The sequence below is a fragment of the Musa acuminata genome, chromosome BXJ2-10 (assembly GCF_036884655.1).
Source record: "Musa acuminata AAA Group cultivar baxijiao chromosome BXJ2-10, Cavendish_Baxijiao_AAA, whole genome shotgun sequence".
Classification (NCBI taxonomy): Eukaryota; Viridiplantae; Streptophyta; class Magnoliopsida; order Zingiberales; family Musaceae; genus Musa; species Musa acuminata.
In genome coordinates, this window is record NC_088347.1 from 35,672,303 (window position 1) to 35,697,753 (window position 25,451).

At 38.7% G+C, this 25,451-nt stretch overlaps 5 protein-coding genes across 8 annotated transcripts; 2 read left to right on the forward strand and 3 right to left on the reverse strand.

The window, feature by feature from the left end:
• Positions 1–390: 390 nt before the first annotated feature.
• On the forward strand, positions 391–5,986 carry LOC135625436 (small GTPase LIP1-like). Of its 3 annotated transcripts, none has more exons than XM_065130248.1 (8): positions 391–793; positions 1,691–1,782; positions 1,895–2,036; positions 3,412–3,716; positions 4,276–4,329; positions 4,415–4,545; positions 5,119–5,354; positions 5,733–5,986. In XM_065130248.1, exons 1-7 carry the CDS (start codon positions 706–708, stop codon positions 5,309–5,311), a joined length of 1,005 nt encoding a protein of 334 aa, XP_064986320.1. In that variant the 5' UTR covers positions 391–705; the 3' UTR covers positions 5,312–5,354; positions 5,733–5,986. The 3 variants fall into 3 exon arrangements, with proteins under 3 accessions (XP_064986320.1, XP_064986321.1, XP_064986319.1); XM_065130249.1 differs by lacking the exon at positions 5,733–5,986 and having other exon boundaries at positions 3,412–3,492; positions 3,586–3,716; positions 5,119–5,552; XM_065130247.1 differs by lacking the exon at positions 5,733–5,986 and having other exon boundaries at positions 5,119–5,552.
• A 139-nt stretch (positions 5,987–6,125) lies between these two features.
• LOC135625437 (syntaxin-124-like) lies at positions 6,126–7,431 on the reverse strand. Its single transcript, XM_065130250.1, has one exon. The coding sequence runs from the start codon at positions 7,281–7,283 to the stop codon at positions 6,351–6,353; it is 933 nt and encodes a 310-aa protein (XP_064986322.1). The 5' UTR covers positions 7,284–7,431; the 3' UTR covers positions 6,126–6,350.
• A 1,125-nt stretch (positions 7,432–8,556) lies between these two features.
• Positions 8,557–13,091, reverse strand: LOC135625434 (probable choline kinase 2). The gene is made up of 8 exons (XM_065130246.1): positions 12,911–13,091; positions 12,224–12,678; positions 10,335–10,456; positions 10,058–10,253; positions 9,773–9,890; positions 9,628–9,672; positions 8,880–8,983; positions 8,557–8,799 (listed from the first exon to the last, which is right to left on the reverse strand). The coding sequence occupies exons 2-8, from the start codon at positions 12,662–12,664 to the stop codon at positions 8,710–8,712; spliced, it is 1,116 nt and encodes a 371-aa protein (XP_064986318.1). The 5' UTR covers positions 12,665–12,678; positions 12,911–13,091; the 3' UTR covers positions 8,557–8,709.
• A 540-nt stretch (positions 13,092–13,631) lies between these two features.
• Positions 13,632–21,969, reverse strand: LOC135625432 (lysine--tRNA ligase-like). Of its 2 annotated transcripts, none has more exons than XM_065130244.1 (17): positions 21,758–21,969; positions 21,598–21,673; positions 21,325–21,387; positions 21,063–21,228; positions 20,867–20,960; positions 19,171–19,256; positions 18,123–18,241; positions 17,927–18,007; positions 16,755–16,880; positions 16,393–16,675; positions 16,220–16,316; positions 15,978–16,134; positions 15,506–15,649; positions 15,366–15,434; positions 15,099–15,242; positions 14,936–14,987; positions 13,632–14,043 (listed from the first exon to the last, which is right to left on the reverse strand). In XM_065130244.1, exons 1-17 carry the CDS (start codon positions 21,841–21,843, stop codon positions 14,039–14,041), a joined length of 1,848 nt encoding a protein of 615 aa, XP_064986316.1. In that variant the 5' UTR covers positions 21,844–21,969; the 3' UTR covers positions 13,632–14,038. The 2 variants fall into 2 exon arrangements, with proteins under 2 accessions (XP_064986316.1, XP_064986315.1); XM_065130243.1 differs by having other exon boundaries at positions 14,928–14,987; positions 21,758–21,954.
• A 2,503-nt stretch (positions 21,970–24,472) lies between these two features.
• Positions 24,473–24,907, forward strand: LOC135625812 (transcription repressor OFP14-like). The gene has a single exon (XM_065130898.1). It carries the CDS (start codon positions 24,473–24,475, stop codon positions 24,905–24,907), a length of 435 nt encoding a protein of 144 aa, XP_064986970.1.
• Positions 24,908–25,451: the final 544 nt, after the last annotated feature.

Genomic DNA, 25,451 nt, shown 5'->3' on the forward strand with positions numbered 1-25,451 from the left:
TCATAAATATAAAAAATTATCACTTTAATATACTTTATGAAATATATTTCTTTTCTATTAGTCATTCAATCCAACTAAATAATATATATATATATATATAATTTTTACTTATATATGTATTTCAATCCTTATATTTTTAAAATTTATATTGAGATTAAATATTCCTTAACGATTAAATATTTCACTTTCCTGTAATTTTTAAGAGTCTAAAAATTAAAATACTAAGATAGTTAATTATATATTATATATATGAAAGAGTACGTTTAGTCGTATAATATATAATGTTTAGCCATATATTTTTATTCTGAAACATTAAATCAAAGAGAGGGACATAATTAATATAAATGACCCATCATTCGTGTATGTTTTTATCGTTATAATTCCTGATTTCTTTGAGCTTCGTGAGTCGCATCTCGTCGTGCCATTTGGATCTCTGATCGCAAACTTCACTCGATCTGGGCGCGCCGTTACTTGCTCGATCGATCGTGAGGGTTTTGCCGTGGAGATCGGGGCTTCTCGTTGGTTCTTTCCCTGGATCTTGGGATGGTGGTGTTCGTTTTGGATGGGTCGTTTGTCGGGATTTGATGACATGCGATCGCGGCCGGTCGTCTCCGTCTCGGATCTGAGGGAGGTCGATTTTGATTCTGGATTTCTTGGGCCGAGGAGGAGGATTCTCTTCTGACCGAAGGGTCTGGGAAGACCACCATGTTTTGGAGGGAAAGGGAGCGGGACGGTGATCAGAACGGCGGTCCTCCTTGTGGCCAGGTCCGCGTTCTCGTTGTCGGCGACGCAGGTATCTGATTGCTGCTCGTCCTATATAGTTACTGATCATCGCATCGTTAGTTGCTTTTCTTGTTGCTTCGTGAATGTCTTTTTTGCAAATTGTTTGGGAAGGCACTAACTGTTATTGCAAATTTTCTTCAATTCCCATCTACAAATGCACGATTATACAGGTATCTTTGAGCATTAGTGTTCAACTCGTTCTTGAATGTATGGTTTCAAGATGGAGGACTACCCTCCCTTTTGCGAGTGTATATTGTAGCTCATGTTGCCTTACCTGTCTGCAGCAAAATTTTGTTATTAGAACTTGTGATCTATGAAAAGTATTCTGGACCTAGTACTGTAGGCTGGTATTTGCAACATTGATTATTCAAAGTTGATACCTAGATATTAATTGTTAACTATGTTGTTCTTGCTTCATCAAGCTTAGTCGATGAGGACCCTCTCTTGCTAAGAGGGATCTATGGGAACTGTTATGTGACTACACTTTTAGATCGCAATATACTTCCAAATCCTTGATAAACATTCAAATTTCTTATTAATGAATACTTTTGATAGAATAAGGTGAATATGTAGGATTTAGTAAATTGAAGTGTTCTTTTGGGCATTATTTCATACACTCAATGATTTTGCAAAAGCCCATCGTTTCATATTTGCTATCTGGTCATTGGCTTTTCTCTTTTGTTGCCCAAGATTTTCTTAGTTTGTAATAATTTATCTATTTGTGATTTTTGAGTTGATCTTTTTGTGTGTTTCCATTTATGAAATTTTGATTTCCATGACCGTTACTCCTTCTAAATGTACTGGCACATTGTTTGTGGACAAATGCACATATCTGAATGTGCATTTTTATATACAGATATTAGTTGGTAGTTTATCCACTATATCTTGATCTCTGAGCATGTTCCAGGTGTTGGAAAGACATCCCTAGTACACCTAATCTTGAAGGGTTCTTCTATTGCTCGACCTTCGCAAACAGTTGGCTGTACAGTGGGTGTGAAGGTAAAAGTATTCTCTTTTTTCTTTTGTAATTTTTGTATGTATCTTTGTCATTTTTTTTCTGGGAAGTCTTTTGATTTTAGCCTCACAAGTCAATTAATTTTATCTTACCCAGCATATTTCTTATGGAAGTGCTAGCAGTTCTTCTAATAGCATAAAAGGTGATGCACAAAGAGACTTCTTTGTTGAGCTTTGGGATGTCTCGGGGCATGAACGTTACAAGGATTGTCGATCACTTTTTTATACACAAATTAATGGTAAATATTTGCTTCCGTATTGTGACGATATTCTGTCTTCGCCACTTTTCTAGTGTTAGATCTGCCATGGCCTTGTTTAAGATTACTAATCTTGGTTTACATATGTCATGATTGCTTTGTATTTTAATCATTATTTGCATCTTCAAAAGCAAGAGTGGTGAAAAATGTACTGCTAGTGATCTATTTTCATTGGTTGCTATATAATATTTTGCTGGTTCTGCCTTTTATGTTTTAATTGCATTTTTATGATAATCTGAAATCTCTTAAGAACTTTAAAAACTTTTACTTTCATTATATCATGGGGAGAAAGATGGAGAACTCAGAAACAGGATGCCTAAAGTTCAAATTGCTAATGAAAATCGGTACTTCCTTTGAGTAAATGGTGGACTTTTGCAGTCTATGCTATGGATTATGCCCCAAAGGTTAAGCATGAAAAAAATAAGGGTATTGCCCGTGTTGTTATTTGATTTTTCAGGTTGTAGTTGAGTATCTTAATATTGTATGTCATATAAACTGCAAAATTTCTTAGTATGCAGTTGGTTACTATCTGTCCACATAACTGAACTGGAAATCTATCAGTAATGATTTGTTCAATGTTGAGATTAGTTTAATTGACTACATTGCTAAAGTTGTTTGACATGGATGTGGGCTAAGTAACTGAATGAAAACTGAGTCAGGTTTAGTTATTAAAGTGTACAAAATTTCTGCTTGATCATGTTCGTTAATCTTTGAGTTGAAGGGCTAGAATGTTTCAGAAAGGCACTCTGAGTTTTGGTAGGCACAGATGGATTGGCAAGCTTGATGATGTTATGTTCTTTGGGAATTCAAGTATATAATTTGATCGAAGGCTGCTTTGTAAAATATGCAGAATAGGGAAATAAGAAATCCTTTCATCCATGCTATGCATTAAACTATACAAGCTATTCAGCTGAAAGCTTCATCATCTGAAAACAATTCATTGTCATGATGTCTTCTAGTTCCTGGAATTCTTAAGTTATTGGTCTTTAAATTCCACTAAGGTCCTGTGCGACTTCCATATAAAAAGATACTTTCATCTTTGGTGCCATAGAATTGGAACTAATAGCATACTGTACATTTTCTTTAGCTTCAAATGACAATTCTTTATTCAGGAGAACATGATTCTTGAAATTGAAAGGGGGTTTTGAATCTGTCACCGTCACTGGTTCTGATCTGATCATGATGGACTATCCAACATAATAGAATTTGTCACAATTCTCCTATATGATATATAACAATTACAAGGATAACTGATCAATTCAGGGCATATCTTTTTTTTTTCTTAATTGAGTTGTTCTTACATACTCTATCTACTGTGAATACATTCACTCCCTTTTTAATTGAAACCCTTATATAGGTGTTATATTTGTTCATGATCTCACACAAAGGAGGACCAAGTCCAACTTGCAGAGGTGGGCTTCTGAGATTGCAACAACTGGTACATTCTCAACTCCCCTGGGATCTGGTGGTCCCGGAGGTCTTCCTGTGCCTTATCTTGTTATCGGAAACAAAACTGATATTGCTGCCAAAGAGGGCACGAGGGTAAGCAGTGGAAATCTAGTTGATGTTGCTCGTCAATGGGTTGAGAAACAAGGTCTTCTTCCTTCTAGTGAAGAACTTCCGTCGACAGATAGCTTTCCTAGAAGTTCAGGCCTCTTGGCAGTAAGAACTCAGAACTGCATCTTTGAAGCTTGAATTAATTGAATACTTCTATCAGCACTTTAGGTTTCTATTATGGTGAAGATTTACCTTTATCCTCAGTTGCAATTATTCTTTATCCATATAACACTAGACATTGAAATTTTAATTGATTCATTTGCTTTTCATTTCAATTAAAAAGTTGAATATCAACTCTGAATATGTCACCTGTAGTAGTTAATTGGTATCTGATATGTACCATCTAGATCTTCAGTGAACAACATAAGTATATGATGATGCTTTTAGTTATTCCTCTCCACGCACTTTCCTCCCTCGCACCCCACCAGTCCATTAGCAGTCATTGGCCCATTGAGTACTCCTCCCCTTCTTCCTTTGCCTTATCTTCCTCCTCCTCCTGTCCCCATCTGGGACAACGGTGTGCATCTATCATTGTTGGCTAAACTGGAAATGTATCAAAGTTACTTCTCTGTGCCAAGGTTTCTGAGATAGGTTGCATACTGACTTAAGGTTCAAGATTATTCTGGAATGCATGACTATTTCTAACTCTATTCATCATCTCCAGGCTGCCAAAGAAGCCAGATATGATAAGGAATCTGTGATTAAGTTTTTTCGAGTGGTATGTATCACTCTACAAATTTTGCTCCTTAGACTATGTTTGGATAATTCTATTCTTTCTTATGTCCCTTTATCTGTTTTCTCAGTTGATCAGGAGAAGATATTTCTCTGATGAACTACCAAGTTCTAGTCCATGGTCCATGAGCCCGTTGCCAAATTCCACTCATCGTACAGGCGAGAGTTCAAGTGATGAAGATCAATTTCACAGAAGAGTGAGGTATATTGTTTTTCAACTATCAAAATGTAGGACTGTTGAAATTTTTCGTCTAGTGCTTCATATGCAAAAACTAGTAGTTTCGATTCACTTCTTCCTTGACCACTACTTTTGGGTTAATTGGCAATTCTATCTTTCCGCATCTCCTCTATAAATTTAGTGTCAAAGACTTTCTAACTCTGTTCTTACTACCATTTTGAAAGTTAAAATATTGCTATCCGAAGCTATAAGATACAGATACCTTTTTTTTTGGTGATACTAATTGTTAGGTCTGATCTGTGCATTTCCGCAAGTTGTATGTGATCGGATCAGAACTTAACGTTCATTTACCCAATGCCCAATATGTTACAGGATGATGCTTGTATCTCCAACATTCCTGTTGTAATAGTACACACCTACTGTCTGTATCTCAGTCTATGGATGAGAACCCAAACTGTCTTGATTATATTATCTCTGATTTTTTAAATCATTTTTTATAATTTATTTTCTGTTTTGTGGATTGGTCTTGGTGATCAACACAGTGGAATGTCGTCTGTTTGATTGATTATGGTACTTATGTCAACCGTTTTCTTGCAGTTTAAGCAGTGAAGGTTACAAGTATAATGTGGTTCCACCACTTCCCGCTCAGCTGAACCTGACACCACCTCCTACGCTGTACCCCCAGCTGCCCATGTCAGCTTCTGAGAACTACAGCTTCCACAGATTCTCACCATCTGTGTCGCCTGAAATTGGCAGCACAAAACCAAATAGAGCTGATATCAACGTCTGATTCCAACTTAAAGTTTGCTCTTCATCCTCTACAGGAAAAGAAGGTGCGCGTCTCTTGATGTTGTTTGTAATTGTACAAGTGTGATTAATTCATTTTGTAAAGTTCTCTCACCTCGGTGATGGTCCTCTTAGTCCCGTCGAGACCATAAATTGTTTGTACTCCGTAATGGACTATTTTCACTACCCATCTTTTGCTAACTATTTGTTTATTCATAAGAAAAAGAAATCATATATCGTCTGTCTGTCTGTCTGTCGGTGGCTCTTGTCGCCGTGTATTTGTTACTTGGCGTGTTCTTTATATATAAGTCAGTTTACCTTAAATTGTACAGATAGCCAAAAATGATTTGTGGAGTAACTCCTGCACATTTTTTATTTGAATTATGTACTATGGCTGTAAACTCAACCGCTCGCCTTTTATGTAGGGAATGTGGGTATGCTACATTGGTGTTAATAATGGCCCCAACAGAGGTTGAAGGCAAAAGAGAGAGATGGAAAAGGGTTAATGAATGCTCATCGACAACGTGCTGGTTCGATTCACATCTCAAACCTTCACATTGTTTCTTGTTTCAGTTGATGATCATCATCATCGAGCGCTTTGCCGATTTGCTCATCGCATGAGAGTTGCTCAAACAATTCATCTATAGAAGAATATGGCAAAGAAGTCAGACACTCATCATATCAATGGTGCGATCATCAACAGAAAAGCAAGAAAGTCCGTCTGCAAAATCCGGACATTATAATAACTTGAGGTGCATTAACATGTCGACTGCTAAACAACATGGCAAGTTAGCCGCAAGCATGTTGACCTTCGTCGCTTTTACCATTTGAAGGAAATTTATAGAGTAAAGATTCGGTATCAAGAGAGACCATTACAAGGATATCAAGATTCACCAAAGAATCTAGTAGCATCCAAGAAAGAAAGACAAATGGAATAAATATCCCGGGGATGACTTGTTAGAAAAGAAAAAGGGCAATTGTGCTGCTCCTCCCTCTTGCCTCTTTCTCTCTATGCACGGCACACACACACACACACTCTCTCTCTATCTAAGCAAGGTAATCAAGGTTGGTAGAAGAGGGAGCAACAGGATGAATATGAGCAGAGCGGCGGCGACTATGCCGATGCAGACCCACTTCCGGGAGCTCTTCTGGTACTCCCGTGCCGTCTCCAGCTCCACGGTGCCCCGCCGCACGAAGGAGCTGGCGTGCGCGACGTGGCTCTCGATGTCGTTGAGCTGGTGGCCCTGCGCCTCCACCAGCGCCGCCATGTCCAGGAACACCTGGTGCAGGTCCAGCAGACTCTTCTCGATCTCTTTCACCGCGTCGTGTCGCTCCTGTATCTCCGATATCGTGTCCATCACATCGCCCCGTCCCTGTTCCTGTATCGCCTTTTGCACGAACGTCTCGCTAGCCCCCGACGAGATGAGCGTCTCGATCGTCTCCTCATCCGCGTGCGTCCCCGTCACGGTGTAGTACCGCCGCCCCACCGTCTCCTTGTACTCCTCCGCGATCCTCGTTCTCAGCCCCTGGAAGCTGTCCATCAGGTCCTTCAGCTTGTTGCCCAGCCCGCTCACCACCGACGTCCGGGTCCGGTCGGCCGACGACCCCGGCCCGCAGCCCGGCACGTTCCGGTGCTGGGCGTTCGACCGGTCCAGTGCCTCCAGCTTGGCCTTCACCGCTTTCGCGCTCCGCAGCACCAGCCCGATGTCGGAGTCCATGCGGCCGCGCACCTCCTTCATCGCCTTCGCGTTGTGGACCGTCTTGCTCTCCTCGTTCGCGTCCTGCAGCCGGCGGTAGAGGCCCTCGAGCCCCCGCAGGTCCTTCTTCACGCTCTCCACCTCCTCGAAGAACTGCTCGAGGTTCACGCCGGCGACGGCGCCCATCTCGCTCATGCCCGCCTCCATCTGGTCCATCTGCACCTGCTGCTTCAGGTTGGTGTACTTCTTGAAGGAGGTGGTGGAGAGTAGGTCGTTCATTTTGTCTCTTGTCAGGATCCAACCTCAATATACGACCGAAGCTTCTACCGAACAGGTCTCGGAGATCAGAAGAGAGGAAGGTCGAGCCTAGTCTCGAGGATCGGAGACGGCGCCATTATCTCCCTTGGTAAAGCCGATCCGATTAAGATTGGTTCGAGAGTGGTGCGGAGGAAGGAAGGAGGGAGGGAGGTGAGGAGTGGCTAGGAGGGCGAAGAGAGAGCGGCATCACATGAGAGGCCTCAAATGAAAGCCAAATGAGGCCAGCTCAGAGATGGCCCTCTCTCGAGGGAGAGGGAGGAGGAGGAGGAGGAGGAGGAGGGCGTGGGGTTAGTATGGTAGAGAAATTGAGGGTGGCTGCCATTTGGCTTCGCCGCTCGAGGCTCTCCTACAAAAGCTGTCATCCAACCACGAGAGAGAGAGAGAGAGAGATGACTGCGTCTTCCCAGGGACGAGTGGTTGCGCTTCGTGTTTGCTCTTCCTCGCTCCCATGGTTGGAACTCTTTTCTATTTGTGTTCCGAGATGAGTTTTGTGCTGAATCGATCGTGATCGGATGTCATCCTCGTTTGACCATTTCCTTGAGGTGTTTTGACTTCAGGTCATTCATTGTGCAAGTGCTTTTGACCATAAGTCGTCGTTGATGGAAAGATATATGTATCTTCTAATACGGTGATGGGATATATCTATCAACAAGCACATATAGATGTACATTTAGTTTAGAGGTCGGTAACGAAGCGTGATGAGAAGAAGATGAGATGTGGCGGTAAGGACAAGATAATAGTTTCCCGGATTGGATTAGCTCTTATTGAAACATAATGTAGTGTTGTCATTTGACGCTAACGGGCTCGAGTGCATATAGATGGAGATATCTATCATTGGGTGAGGCATTCAACAACGTAAGAACCTTTTTCGTGATGACTTATGAAAGAAGGATACGTCTTCATTTTGTAGAGAGAGAGAGAGAGAGAGAGATATTGAGCATCAAAATATCTAATTTCCGAAGAGTTTTAATATGAAATTTGAAATATTGTCAAGTGGGGATAATATATTTTGATTTTGTTTTTTGTTTATAAAGGTAACAGGTGAAGGTGAACTTTGATCATAAGACTTGCGATGATCTTAGAAATTCTTTACCATACACTGATTGCGTTTAGAATGGTATAAATATAAGCTAACGATTTACTGGCTTATACAACAAACAAATATTTATCAGCACCTAACTCCGACATCGATCAAATAAGAAATATGAAGGGGAACCAAAATTAGCAGAGAAGATGGAGGGAAAGGATTACACAATTTCATCAAAAGAGTTTGTATTATTCCCTGACAATTTTACAATCTTAGTAATGAACCTACATGAATACACACCGGTAAAGGGTTCAGCAATGAACACATTTGATGATACTACAAGCATACAATTCACTGGAATCACAACACTTCTGGCTTCATCGACCAGTACTGCTGAAATCTCTGCCTTGCATACTCCATGTACTCGAAGTCGATCTCATTAACATGTTCCTGTGGGTAAAGCAGATTTTATTGTCAGCATTTGACCAGACCAGACATAGAAGAACAACAAACAGAAGATGGAAGCGTACCGATATAATTCCCCATAGACCCCAATGAAGATGACTGGCAAGAGCATATTTCTCGATGAGCCGCAGCATTTGCTCGACTTCCGCGTCTTCTGATGTTTCGTTGCCTGCAATAGTGGTAATTAATTATATCATTAGTAGAAAAATAATAAAAGTTAGAAAGATGGCATTCTATACATGCTGCTCCGATCAATAAGGATGTCGACAGTATTGTCCGACAAATTTGCATTTGTCCTCATACACCTTCGTATCAAATGATCAACACTCTATAATTGGATCACTGGTGTGCCCAATGGTTACATAGAATTGATAGCATTATGGCAGTTTGCCTAAACAAGGTTCCAAGAAATGAGAACCATATAAAGGTTCAGAATCGGTGTAAAACTAGACACACATCCGCCGACCATAGAAAAACCACTACTGGCTACATGATTTCTCCGTTTCTACTGCAACAGAATATAATGCTGAAAAACCACGATATGCCGCCAGCTCAATTAAACGCAAAATTTCACCAAACTGACCACTGGACGTTTGCCAAAAGCCTAAGAGTCCTGCAGCTTTGTATTTTGTCATGAGATTGACAAGGAATTGGTGACTCGTTCACTTATATTGAATATCAGAACAGATGTGCCTTATCATTCAGACAAATTGTCTGATTAATCAGGAGCGGGAATAGTTTATGCCTATTGAACTATTTTACGATACACAAGGTCAGTAGACAGTTGTGCTTTCTTGATTGTAGAGAGATTACCTGAAGAAAGATATATCTGAATAAATCTTTTGCGCTCCTCGACATCTGTTGCCAAATAAGCAATTTTAGCGAAATTTGATCACCAAAATACTAAAAACTTTTATAACAGAGTAGTCATAAAGTCACAATGATAACAATCACCAACCTGGGTACTTATTGTAATCCAAAATGTGCGGTGTTTCTGTATGATAATTTGCAGCCATCTCGCAAAAATGATTGGCGAGATCATACGCGATAGGATTAAAACTTGCATACTCGTAGTCCTACAACAAACCAAAGAGTGAGAAAGATGATTTGGACACAAATTCAGAAAATGCCTTCTTCAGATTTGAAAAAACTATAGAAATAATGATTCAGAATGCCAAAGGATGCAGCCTAGCCATGAAAATACAGAGAGTTCAAGAGGCCATCAAGATCAGGTTAAACTTACAATGATAGTCACTTGTCTGAACTCCTCATCCATCATGATATTGCCATATTGAAGATCGTTATGGCAAAATCCAATGCTCTGATCTTCTGTGGACAATATGTTTTCCAGAGTAGTTATCTCATCATCAAATGTATCCAAACGAAATTCTTCGATTTCCTCAGAGGAGCACATTTTGATGGCTTCTTTGTGCCAATGTCTGACAAAAGAGTAGGTAGCATGAGCCACCACTTCAGTGCTCACATTCAAGTTTGAAATCCTATAAACAACGATGATATACCTTAATCTTTCCCACAAGAAAACTTTTCTTGGACCAGGCATGTTAAGAACATGGAACTCCCTCAACTTTGATGCGATGAGAGCAGATACTTCAGGGTCACGAAGATCAGGTGCAGAGAGAGTCTGAAATAACAAAAGCATCAGGATTAGTTTGGTATTACCATAGAAAAATATATACTTGCGTGACCAATCTATTAAGAGCATGCATGGCAAGGACACTAACCTTATATCTACATTTAAAATAAAGATGTTGAAGGATTCCATATCCTCAGACATGATATTAATGCAACAATTGGGTCCACACCCAGATTATGTTTTGGATATCACCACAGTATTTCGAGTGTGACATTGCTCTATGCTAACTGTTTATTGTGGATAACTTCTAGTGAGCGGCTAAAAGTGAGAGGAAACATAGTATACTGGTTGTGCTACTGTTTTTATCTTTTTTAATTACTAGAGTCAAGATTGTTCCACTGCATCAAGACTACAACAACATGACTGCCATGAGTTTGATATGCATTAAAGCTTGTGGTATGTGTACTATAACTGGGTCCATCCTTCAATCTTTTAAGATGCATTAGAGGAAAACTTCCCCAGATTGACTCCACTCTCTACCAGGTATCTACAAAGGTTATAATAATCAGCAAGTTTCCTGGATACCAAAGGGACCCACAGTTACTTCCTTCATAGTATGAGAGCAATGAAAAACTAAATTTTCATATCATTAAAGATTATTTTCCCACAGCCCTAACTTCTGCTATTCCATATACATGAGTTAAACTTATGGAGGACAATGTATTTTTAAAAAGGTGTGACCAAAAAATTGAAGCATGTTTTGCATGAGATTTGAACACAAAGAATGTCTCCTTAAAAATGTCCCTTGAAAAAGGCGTTTCTCAGAATTTTTAAAGCATGTTTTTCATGAGCGTCTCCTTACAAAAACATGCTCACAATGATACCATGACAAAGAATTGCCCTGATTAGATGCCAAAAGTCTGACCGAAGAGAGTATAATAAGGGTAAGCTGTATCAAGTCATGTGTAGCACATTAAATATTTTTCTGATGGTGGTATTTTTTTAATGCACCCCAACTTGGATACGACCGAAACAGTGATTTCTCATTGATAAATGACTGATTCTAGGTGGTGGGCTTCCCAGGTGGCAAACTAAAGAATCAACTTCTGGCATTCTACTAATAGTTTCCTTATGCCTTTATAAGAATATCCAAACAAGAAAAAGAATCAGATAAGCTGTAAGATACGGCTACCGATGAACAAAAATTAAAAGCAAACTGAACCAAATGTTATGAGAACACACATAAGGAATACGACAAGATACATGATTGTTCTATGTGCCATCAGGCTGCTAATTGACAATTAGCTCACAAAAACAGGACTCCGATCTAGCGTTATTTTAACAATCCACAGGCAATAATAGCAGGGAATAAGGTCCTGATTGCACCTCTTTCCACAACTTAAAAAGTTGAGGTTATGTGTTGTAGCATAGCATTTGGGACAGCATAAACCATAATATACTGAGCAGACCCCACAAGCACATGAAGTCCAAAACATCTAAAATGAAACCAAGAGAAAAAGGAACCGCCCCCCCCCCCCCCCCCCCCAACCTATGATTCCAGAAAGGCAGAAGATGCTTCAAGGTTTCTCCAGACAGCATCTCAGGCACATCACATAAAGGATAATATAGAAATCAATTGATTAAATTCAAGAAATAATAAAGTTGTACTTGTAAGTTATTAATCTTCATTAGTTTACCCAAACAGTAAAAGTAGCATTTCAGGATTCATCAATTGGAGCAATGCAATATTTCAATCAACAGCAATTATTAAGCTTTGAGGGGAAGGGGGGAGTTTTTGATGGAAGAGGAACGTACGCGAGCATGGATGAACTCCTCGACGCGGCCGTTGGCGAAGCGACCGAGCAGCAGCGGCCCCTGCCCGTGCTGCGACATGCACTCGAACGTCTGGATCTCGTTCTCGCGATCGAAGAAGACGTCCACTCCCTCGCCGTAGATCCGGACCAGCACCTTCCGGGAGACGCCGTCCTTGGACTGGGTGGGCCAGTTGACCTGGTACACCTCGTTCGTCATCGCCCCCTTGAGCTGCACCACCTCCAACGCCTTGGAATCCTTGACGTCGACCCACGCCGACGCCAAATCGTAGAGGATCCGCTTCGCTTCCTTGGGAATCCGCTCCGCGACCTCGATCGCCTCCGCAATCTCGGCTACTCCCATCTTTGCCGAACAACCCCCAAGGAAAGTAGAGAAGAACGAAGAAACAACCGAACAACAGACCGTCGAGGCCAAACCCCACATGAACCGACGATTCTCTGCAAGAAAGAACCCAAATGCTCGTTGGAATCGAACTCCAGAGCAGAGACATATATAGCAGAGCAGAAACAAGGCCGCCTTTTCTTCTTGCAAACCCGATCGAGAAGGAAGACGAATCGAAATCCCAAAGTGAAGAGACTATAGGAAAAGGAATGCAACCGATGGACTTTGCTCGGAAGAAGCGAATCGATAGGGGAGACGAACGGAACAGAGGGAGGCCGCGGGGCATACCGAGAGGATGCAAGACGAGCAGGATAGAAGCTCTCGGCCGCCGGAGACGCACGCGACACGAGAACCTAACCGAAGACAGCACACGACTCCGTTCCGGCCCGCGAGTCGAGGCTCTTTATTGCGGTGGGATCCCGTGGGAGGCGGTCCTGCCTTCGTTGGCTCCGGCGTAGGCATTTCTACGGTGGGACACGCGGCATCCAAGCGCATTGTGGTCAACGCCCCACCGTCCAATTGTTCGAGCGTTTCCCACCAACAACCACCGTAACCAAGCCGACCTTTGGTCGGCGTTGACTTCATATGCGGAGCTTAAGCTTCAAAGCTTTTCTTGGAATGTGCATCAATTCCTTTTCATTTTCAGAAAACTGCGAATGATTAATTTGGAAATAAATATTTGTTTCCGATTTTATACGTTTTCTTACTCACACTTTCTAGATATATCGGATTTTACATCTAAAGGCTAAAACAAATATCTAATAATTACATTAACATAATTTTATGAACAACAACCCATCAAAGAAATGGTATAAGTCGTGTGCTCATTGGGATTGATGAGGATACAATATGCTTAGAATTCATTACGAGAAATATATTTATTTAAAGCAAAATATACAACAAACCTAACTAGCAATATAGCGTTTGTGATAGCTGCATGCTGCTGAAGTCATTTTGCATAATAATTCTTTTATGGTATCATAAGAACACCTGTTTAAGTTCAAGATGCTGAAGCAAATAAATCTAGTAATATCTTTTGATGTCACGCATGTTCATGGACAAGATCCAACAAAAGGCTTTAGCAAGCCAGGAAAAGAAACAGCAAGCCAACATTGTCAATGTGTTTCAGAAACAAACGCCAAATAATATTGACAAGATGTAGTCGAAATGGATAGTCACTGTCAATCGAGATGGGTAAGAACTACATCAGTATAAATACTGGCAGACCAGATTTCTAACACCACCGGCAGGAAATGAGACGGAGGACAAAATATTTGCGCAAATGCCAAACGTGTTTTCTCCAGTATCCAAATCTCAGATAACAAGTCTCGAGTATCCAAATCTCAGATAAGAAGTGTATTTTCTCGATCCTTGCTGGCCTCTCCAAAATAAATACATGGGCAATCCTTCAGCAGACTAACCTGCAAAAGCGAAAATGATTTAGTGTAAAAATCATTATTGGCATTTAAGCAAAGGAAATAATTTTCCATGTCTGCTTGCAATAATAGTGGATTACTAACGTTATACACAATATTAGTAAGTATGACCAAGCTCCATCTTAGCTAGTTGTTGACCTGGACACAATTCCAAAGAATGTATGATAACCGTAACATCTTGACTTGATTGAACAACTGATTCAACTACAACTACGAGTCTCTAGGGCATAATCAACTTACCCACACCTTGAAGGCTATTAAAAATCTGAGGTGATGTGTTAGCATAATCAACTTACCCACACCTTGAAGGCTATTAAAAATCTGAGGTGATGTGTTAGTTTGACTCATTTAAAACTCATGCAAGTTCCAGAACTTTGCTACATGCATCATCGTCTACATGCTAAAGAACATCCAAATTATCAGCGCTAATTGGTGATGATGCACAAATCTATGGCCAATGAAGCCTGGGCACCACAAGGCACAAGGTACCATCCCACTTTGAATGATAGCTGCATGCATGGTTTTGTCCCTTGAGGTCCACCCTCAATGCACATCCCAAAGAAAGGTACTCCAATTTTGGGCTACAACCTGCACAGTGTTGTCGTCTAGGGTCCAGCCCTATAACAGCCTTTTGGAGAGTAGTTGTCAGCTCTTTCGAGACCCTTAAGCTCCCCAACGTCTAGCTGATGTGGGATCATCAATTTTATGACATCACCAAGTGTCATCACTCAGGTCATTATTTAGAACTAAAAAAAGCAGAAACTAGGATGATACTAGACATAATTTTCTTGTTCTCCATACTTTCAGCTAGAAAGTTAAGCACCCAAATCAAAGTTCACAACGTAGAACAAAGTAGAGCGATGAGATACCAGCTAACCTTTCGTCAAAGGCTCATCTTGAGGCTTCATGGCAGGAAAAAGCAGAACTTCCTGTGACGCATATTCGAGTATATTCATTAATCATTTAGCTAGATGTAACACAAGTTTGGTAAAAATTCATGACTATAAAAGGGATGTGTGAATCAATGATATAAATGAGACCTTTATATTCTGAGAATCTGTAAACAACATTGCAAGGCGATCTACCCCCAAACCCCATCCACCAGTTGGAGGCAAGCCATATTCAAGAGCAGTACAAAATGTTTCATCTAAAGCCATTGCCTCATCATCACCTGATTGTCGGTCCTGATATCACCACCAACAAATTACAACTAGACATTGATTTAGAATCTGGGTAAGTTTAATAAATTTAAAGAGCCAAAGTTCAATAACACCCAGTTATGATATTCAGTAATTTTTCACAAGTACCTTAAGTTGTTCAGCAAATCGTTGACGCTGTACAACTGGATCATTCAATTCCGTGTATGCATTACAAACCTGAATCCCATGTTAACATCATCAAAATGATGTATTAGTTTATAGCAAAAGATAAGATTGAAGTCACATACCTCGTGTTTGTTGATGAACAATTCAAACCGCTCAGTCAGACCTGGTTTCGATCTATGCCACTTTGCCAATGGACTCATGATCTCAGGGTGATTAATGATAAATGTAGGGTTGACGCATGTCTCCTCCAGGAAATGCCCAACAAGCTATTGAACAAGTCCATATAAAATAATTTAGTAAGTCATGCACTAATAGAATGAAAGTAGGATCTACTCGATCAGATAATCATCCATGAAAACTGATGATTAAATTGTACGAATGAAACATAAAGACTTGTGGTTGATCTTTTTTTGTTATTAAGATAGCTATATTCTTCCATCAAAAGAAGATAGATTTTTTTTCCATCTCATTTGCCACCCCATGCAGCTTTCTAATGCTTCTACCGCCCATACAGCTCTTCTCCAATCATGTAGAAGAAATCAATTGTCACTTCTCTAAGCTAAGAATTGTGAGATAACAGAATGACGAGTCAACCTTGTCCAATAACCTTGTTGTTGTCTGAGGAGGGGGACATTTAACATCAAACTTCACACAAGCATCCAACAAGTACTTGTTTGCTGCTTCACTTGAAATATCTTTTGGTATAGAAAGATTAGCCATAGTCTCCAATCCCTCAATCATGTCAATCCGTCTGAAAAAGGGAATCAAGTATGTTTAATTCTCTTACATCCGGATACTCTGAAAAATTATACAAAAGAACTGTTTTACAGTCGCACCTAAATGGGGGAGTAAAGTCAATCTCTATCGGATCCTTGTCCACTCCATTTGCATGGTATTTAATCTTATAACCACCAGTTAAAGATTTGACCATTCCTGTTTAATAATTTCAACACTAGAAATCATTTTGACACCCAATTAAAAAAAAATCACATGAAGGTGAAATTCTTACCAGATAACATTTCTTCTGTGAGAGCCATTAAATCATTGTAATCCGCAAAAGCCATATAAAACTCGCACGTAGTAAATTCAGGATTATGAGTCAAATCAATACCCTCATTCCTAAACTGCTTTCCAATTTCATAAACACGGTCCAACCCACCAACAACCAACTCCTTCAAGTAAAGTTCAGGGGCAATGCGCATGAACAACTTCATGTTCAATTCATTGTGGTGAGTGACAAAGGGCTTGGCAGCTGCTCCTCCAGCAATCATGTTCATCATAGGTGTTTCCACCTGGTAAAGCAAAAGTTTATAGCCAAAAATTGCATCGAAGTTACCATAAAATAAAAAATATTGGGGGATTAGAGCCAACCTCCAAGAAATCAAGTTTGTTGAGGAAATCCCGGATATAATTGATAATTTTCGCACGAGTCTTAAATATTTGTCTAACCTCATGGTTTAACATCAGATCCAGATAACGTTGACGATAACGTGTTTCCTAGCACCAAAAATTTAAAAGTTCAGCATTCCTCCTTGTTCAGTTAAATTAAATTGCACCAAACAGATACTAGTTAAATGAAAGTTCAGACCACAAACATAAAGCCAATGTTCAGCTACCAAAATGATAGTAAAATCTGAAAGGAAAGTACAAACCAAATATATATTACACACTGATAGTTCAGAAAAGGATCTTCATCTAAACATACAGAAAATGTCATGCAACACATTGAAAAAATGAAAATATTTCAAGTGCCAATTGAGGGAGAAGACAACCCAGAAGACACAAGGTATCTGAAAACAAGCATTAAAGACATAAGACTAAATAGCATAAGAATTTGATTTGGTCAATCAATTTCATTTAAGCGGCAGTCCCATGCACAAGGATCCTGTCAATGCAAGATCTTGGGAAAGTCAACATAATGAGCAATATCCCTCCTAGTAGAGAAGTTGTTTCTGTGACTTGAATCCCAGTCAACTAGAATATAAAGTGTGTGACACCAGGCTCTCCCATATACCTCTTGATTGAATTTGGAAATAAAATTCTATCAAATTATATCCAATTTAATTATGTACAAGAAAACTCAACAAAGCAGATAAATGCAGATTTGACCTCGTTTGGTACACAAAAATTTGAGAATGATTTCATTAAAAAAAACAGTTGAATTTTGCAAGGATCTTCATGGAAAATAGGCCATGATCTGATCAAAGCAATCATTATATGACTTTTAAAAGCAATAATGTTGACCACATAGCTCTTTTGGAATAGTACATAAGTAATGGTCAACTGCATGTAAGAAAGCACAAATATACTAAGAAAGGGTGACATTGCAGAAATCAGAGTAATATTATGTCAGCATCAAGAGATCCTCTGATTTGACACATGTAATGGTAGACAAACAATTCCCCCTCAGTACCAAAATATGCATGAACATAGCACCAGTTAGTAAAATTGTATGTTAGGAAAGCACAAATCATAGTATCATACATGCTGTTGGCATATTTAAGGAAAAAAACGTTCAAGCAAACCAAAAAAAATTTAGATACCTGATCTTTCAGAATATATGTTTCAGGGTTCCTTGTCATTCCAGGAACCCAAACATCTGATGCCACTTTCCCTTCATTCTTCTGTGAAGTGGTCATAACCATTTTTAGTGAGTGAACAGACAAACTATATGAGATCATATGAACTAAAGCTTATAGTATTATACTTGCATCAAAGAGTTATTATATGTGCTTATACCTTAACAGAAGCATTCTCAATGCCAGGACCAGCTTTCTGCCTTGGCATCATATGAAGGCATGGGGACAGAACAGTAAATCTTTTTGGGAAAATACTAAGCTCTCCTCTTTTGCTCTTACCTGCATATGAAGAAAGTAAGGACAGTACATGTTCCTTTTTCCAGGCTAATGTTGCAACTTTGAACCAAAAAATACAAAAAGAAAACTTAAGGATCCATAACGTCTTGTTGTAATCGCCACTTTTCAAAAAGCAGTATTCTCTAATTTGATTTCAATTTTAGTGTTGTGTTTTCCTTTAAAAGTCTAGATTATTGATTAAGGCCAATCGTGACAACAATCAACCTGCAAAACTTTTGATTCTATGCAGAGCTTTTGTAGAGAGAGGGCATCTTCAATCAAGACATGTTAAAAGATAAAGTTCAGCATAATAAACATGGTTCATCAAACCTTGCTAGAAAATGAATATTAAGTTACACTGAGTTTTCTTGCTTCATGAAAGGTGAATTTTAATACCAAAAAATTTTGAATTAGTTCAAAATTGTATTGCAGAACACAACTAGTGTTGCCATATCTACAATTGTAATTGAATTTCATTCATTTTACATTTTTTTTAGTTCAGAAATGATCATTAGTGCCAGAAATTAGTCTAACCAAATAAACTGATGCCATTACTTCATTCGACCTATTACAAATGCTTTTACAGATCTATGAATAACTATCTACATACAAAACCTCTTAAAGGATATAGCCATAACCAAGGTTTCAAAACTCAATTATATCTATGGATAGGTATCTATCCACCCAACCAAGTTATGGTATCAAAGTTATATCTTGATACTGCTAAAATACTTTTTATTGATTTATTCAATGTTAACAGATGATATGCACAGATATATCACCCGATATATTAGCACTACCAATCTGTGATATTGGACTGAGATTTATATCCCTGATTTTAACAGGAAGATCAATAAAAATAAAAATGATACTGGAAAGAGTCCTCTAAATATTGTAAGACTATTTTAGTACCTAAATAAAATGCTACCAACCTGGATAACCACATATCCCGACAATGTCACCGCGCTTCACACCAGAATGGTATTTTGCAAATTCAATTTCATCCATATCTGACTCCCTAGTTAACAGTAAAATCAAGATGTTGAACAGTCTTTGGTGAAGTAAAAGCAAATATTTTAGCATAACATATTATTTTATTCATGACAGAAAAGAGAGATGCAAACTAGACTTTGACTGCATGATGCAAGATTGACGTCAAGTCACCGCTTAAACAATATAGTTAAGACGCATACATGAAATTGATGTATGTGATAAGCCTAGTTGCATCAAAATTATATCATTGGATTCCATGAAAAGTAAAATCAATAATCAATCTTGAGTCTCCATTTAATCAACAAAAGTTGCCTTCAGTTCCTTTCTCAAAGACATGGTAACGACAAAGCACGAAGGTATAAGATAATGGCAATCATGGTATTCTTTCTCCGTATCGTGTCTGGAATAGATACAATGCTTTAGATTTGCTATGTGAATCTTTTGAAAAACCACTTCTACATAGCATAGGTATCATGTCACGACCCGAGCCTGATGGGCTAACTGGTCTATCAACTTCGTTTAGCCCAGACCACTGGCCAAGATGCTTACGCTGAAGTAGATAGTAGTACACTCATCAAACCCTTATAAGTCAATCTTAATCTTGTCCACTTCCGATATGCGACTAATCGGGGTATTATAATTTTCCCCACTCAAGGGCTTGACGACTTCCTCAAGACCCTGCATAGATAGCCCAAATCAAATCCTAGCATGGTGCATATGAGGCATAGCCCAATGGTGACTCCACACCGTGACAAATCCTCTGACTCCATCCACGAGTAATCATTTCCTACTCGAGCCCTCTCACTCTACTAAATATTAGATCGGCTCTGATATCAAATGTCACGATATGGACCTAATGGGCTAATTGACCTATCAACTTCGCTTGGCCCAAATCACTGGCATGGTGCATAGCTCATATCAAATCCTAGTATGGTGCATGTGAGGCGTAGCCCAGTGGTGACTTCACACCATGACGAGTCCTCTGACTCCATCCACAAGTAATTCTTTCCTACTCGAGCCGCCTCACCATACTCAATACTAGATCGGCTCTGATATCAAATGTCACGACCTGGACCTAATGGGTTAATTGACCTATCAACTTCGCTTGGCCCAAATCACTGGCCAAAATGTTTAAACTAAAATTGATATTATGATACTCATCAGATCCTTAAAAGCCAATCTTAATCATGCCCGCTTCAAACCAATCAGGATGTTGCATATCACTCTTTTTAGCTAATGATGAAAGTCCATTCTATGTGTAATGGATAATATGCAATAAGTACAAATATTATAAGATATTCTTATACACAAGGCTTGCTTTATAATGAAAAAATGCAGAACAGTGTATTTCCACAGCATGTAGTTAAAAAAAGTGATGATTTACGCATAGCATGTGTTCGTACTTAATACTAGCCAAATAAAGGTAATACAAGCCCTTAGTGCCAACTATAAGATAGAGAAAGATATGAGCCGAATACTTGACTGTTAAGTTCCAGTCCAAGTTCAACCCTAATAGTAAAGCTCCATCCCAATATGCATCAGTGGCTAAATTTAGCTGAAGAAACAAATATGGTAAAAAGAAGAAGAAGAAGAAGAAATGGGCCAAAACTAGAAATTGATCTCAGCAAGTGATACCTAGCATCAGCCATCACTTGCACTTTTAGACCACCTCCATACAAGTCATAGAAGAAAAGCTTTGATGAAGATGTTCGCTTGTTCATAATCCTCCCTTAAAATAAGCAACAAATCCAGTGAACAATCAACAATAGCTACCAGAAGAAGCATGTAAATCAAATACTTGTACAGTAATCATACCAGACAGCAACACTACCTGCAATGTTGACTTCAACATCCTTAAGGTGGTCTCCCTCATTCAAAACTCTATATTTCTCGATATATTCTGTAATAGTCATGGATACTTGAAACTTGTGAGGATAAGGATTGCCGCCGGCCACTTTCACTGATGCAAGGACTTTCAACCTATTTTCATAATATTGCTGTGACAAAGAGTATGCACCAAGATTGAGACATTCAAACCAAAGATGCTTAAAACCTCCTATTTTTCTGCTAAAGAAAAGGGAGGCCAAACGAACCGTTGGGTCCATATCCTCATCGTCCGCTGACGACGGCTTCTGCGACTGTGGCATTGCAGCAACCTGAAAATTAAGCAATAAAAAGTGAGAACTTAGAATACATTTAGATTCCAAAGGCCAACTTTTCTTGACCAGCTTTCGGCATATTGAATCCCAAGTAAGGTTTTTCTCAATCAGCAGCAAAATTAGGTCTTTTTAGAACATCAACCAAAGCAAAGAAGTAAACAAAAAAAGGATTCAAAGAAAAGAAATCGGCAGGCACAAAACAAGAACCTTCTTCTTCTTCTCTTCCTCTTTCAGGCGGTTCTCCTCTTCCTTCTTCTTTTTCTTCAGTTCTTTCTTCAGAGCACTGAAAAAGATAAAAGAACAGAGAATAATGATCAATCAGTAGAGCACAACAGATGGAAAGAGACCGAGTAACCGAAGGGACTACTTCTTGCTCGGGGCTTCCGCGGCGGTAGTATCAGTAACGGAGAGATTGGAGACGCTGTTCGCCGCCTCTTCGATTCCGTCCGCCATGGGCGATCGAGAGATAGAGAGGAAGAGATTACACTCGAGAGACGAAGACGGCGGCCCCGATGAATTCGGGGGATTCCAAGAAGCAAAATGAGTTGGTTGTGATGGGCGCTTTAGGTTTTGGTCGACAGCATTCGGCTTTATATAGGGTTTCAGGATCTAACGCAAACCCGATTCAACTCGAAAACGGATCAAACCTGTTACGATTAGATATCCGACCCATTTACAAGCCTGCTTCCTGGGCCGCCTAGCTTTGGACGATCCATCACGTCCGTCGATGGAGCATCGGACGGTCGAGATGAACCCCAATGATCTGGGTGAGTGATCACATCCAAATAATATACATTTGCGAAATATTTCCTCGTAAAAAAAAGGATCGGTAAAACTATTGCAATTATGTAAATAATTAATAATATAAAGAATATAATAGGAGGGCTTTTAGATCCAAAATTTATTTATAATATAATAAAACTGATCCAATTCTAACTCCAATTTGATAATCCACCTAATCTATGATGTGTATAGAACTTAAAATTAAAAGTGGTTCACTGTTTTATAATAATAGATGTATGGTTTTTTTTGTGTGGAAAATATTTTTTGTGAACCTATTAAGAAGATATTATTATCTTTTAAGTTAAAAATATTTAGTATTATAAAGATAAGGAATTGAATTTAAAGAAAATAATCTTCTGTAATTTTTTTTTAATCTGGGATGTCATATAGAAATTTAGTTTGACTACAAATTTTTTAATTCTATTTTTCTTTTCAAAAGAGGTATTTAGTTTGATTATAATTTTTTTACATCAACTTTGTTTATTATAGTTTTACATCAATTTTAATTTTTTTTAGAAAATAAATTAGTTATTATTTTTTATAACTTTTAATTTTTTTTAATTAAATATAAAAAAAATTATGATTCTAATCTGATTTTTTTTCTGGCTATAATATTCTATCATAAATATTTATATAAAGACAATATTATGTGATGGAGAAGACAAATTTATGAATATATTTGCATTAATGTCATCTATAGAATAATAATATTGAAAACACAAGACCTTTTTGTTCATCTCACCTACAAGCTTAAGGCCACAAATAATGTAATCTGATTTATATTCTTAATAAATATTTCTTTATGTACCATATTAAGCTTATGAGATTTTTGGTAAATCAATCGAGATATTTACTTTTTGTCTTAGCCATCTCTATTTTATTCGGTGTTTCATCGATATCTATATAATATGTTTCAATACAAATCTTACATGCGAATATGTCAAGAGTTTAATACATATCAAATCATTTCTTATCGATCTCAGCTTTTAGGATTCACCCAATTCGAAATCTTCATCAAACACACATGAAATAAACAAAATCAATGAGTAGGTGGAAGCATAAAATAGTCCACCAAGTCTTGTACGTTTCTTGTGATCCAAGGAAAGCATTTGCCACCTTTCTATTACTATGAGCTTTTTTCCAATGCCTTACTTTGAAAGTTGACTGCACTTTACAGTGGTTGAGTTGCCACTTTCCCAAGCCCACTATTTCATATTAATATAAAAATTAATAATATTTAATGAATCACTATTTCTTGTCATTAAGCGTAAGTACAAGCACTCACGAAAAATTATCCGATTTAAATAAGCTAGTATGATTTTACCCTTTCAAGGAGCTTAAAAGGTGTCTCGCGGATAAAATATGACCATGAGACTAATAAGGTATTGATTCTTTTATTCATCGATCGAAATAAAACTAAACATATTTATCAGTGCTCCTATAGTCTTTTTAACGTTAAAATAATACGATGAATGTGAATGATAGTTAAATTAGTCTGACTTAATCTAAGCACATGTATATAAGAAGTTTGATGTAGTCAAAAAAATACTTAAATACTTGTTCACCTTATAATGTTTTAGTTAGCATTGAAATGAAAAATTACAGTGAATTTAATCGAAAAATATTTTATAATATGAGTGAAATATTTTTATTTTGGACTACCATGCACGTGGCTCAAATGTGAATCTCATTTGTCACGTGTTGTTGGGATAAATATTTATCTCATGCATATTAATATTCTTTTTATTTTGGATGTTATTTGTTGTTGGTTCTTAAATAAGTTTAAGGAGTGAAAGCAGTCGTTGCACTCACTGTTGGCCTCATGGAGATTAAATCGTAAGTTGAATCCCAAACCTAAATTATCGAATTCGGCTTCGAAAATCTCAATTTTTGATGTTGATCTTTCTATTGGCTATGTTGATTATGACCACACAGTTTGACTTTTGAGTCAACCCTTTTGCAGTGCGATTCCTATGTACGAAGATCTACCGCTCTTCCTTGCAGATCTCGTACACACAACAAAGATCGATGCACTCTGATCCTTTCTGCCAATATCTATTGCCTTGGTATCCTAAATCCTTCACCCACTTCACCGCATCCAAGAGAAGATTGCCAGAAGGTACATTCCTTCGTTCCTCCCCATGCACGTACCGATGGAGACACCGAGAAGCAGCAGCACATCTCATCCTGGATACGCTCATCACTGCTTTCTTCCTCCGTCGTTCGGTGCAATTCCCCTTCCCTTCTCTCTATAACCCGAGCTTTCCTCCGAGGAAGACAAAGCCCCTCACCGACCATCATGGCGGAGTGGTTCTTCAGCAGCTGCAAGCGCCCCAAAACCCTGTCCTTCGACTCCAGGAACGATCCGGACACCGGCGTCGACGTCTCCCTCGCCGATCTAGTCGTCGAGAGGTCCGATACCCTTCACGATCATCATCCGAACAGCAACGACGACGGCAACGGAGGCAGTACCGATGTCAGGCCCACGGGAGGCGACATCCGCAGCCCCGGCCATCCCAGGACCCGCGGCGTGGCCGTGGTCAAGTACTCGAAGGAACCCTACTTCGACTTCCGGCAGTCGATGATGGAGATGATGGAGGAGAACTGCGTGAATTTGGGGGAGAAGACCGACTGGGATTTCATGCGGAGGCTGCTCGACCGCTACCTCGAGCTCAACGATCGAAGCGTCCATGACGACATCCGGAGGGCCTTCGATGATCTGACGCGCCGTTGATGCCTCATAAGAACGCAAGTGTCCTGAGATATCTGCATGATACGAAGAGAACATGCACATACTCGTATCTGCACCATGTACACATGCATGTGAAATATATACATATAAATATATAAATATATATATTATAAAATCAAATTTGATTATCAAATTGACTTAGTAAATTTGAGTACAAAAAAAAAATCAAATTATTATTAATGATTAATTTGTAAGAGAGCTTTTTAATAAATTTAAATGAAAATTATGATTATTTTGGGATATTTCATAATAATAGATGGAAAAACCTTACTCTTTCCATTATATATTAAATCTAGGTCTATATATTTCAAAAAATTATAAAAAACATGAGACATTAGTAGCAATGAAATTAGGATTTTTTTTTTTTGTTAGTGAACAACAACAACAACAACATTATAGTCAAGTTTTAATTAGTCAAAATCCATACCAATCATATTTATTATAAATTATGTATCTATAAAATATATTGAAATCCAACTTCCTAAAACTTCATTAAAAGCCTCTAACCTCAATTTAAACTCCAACC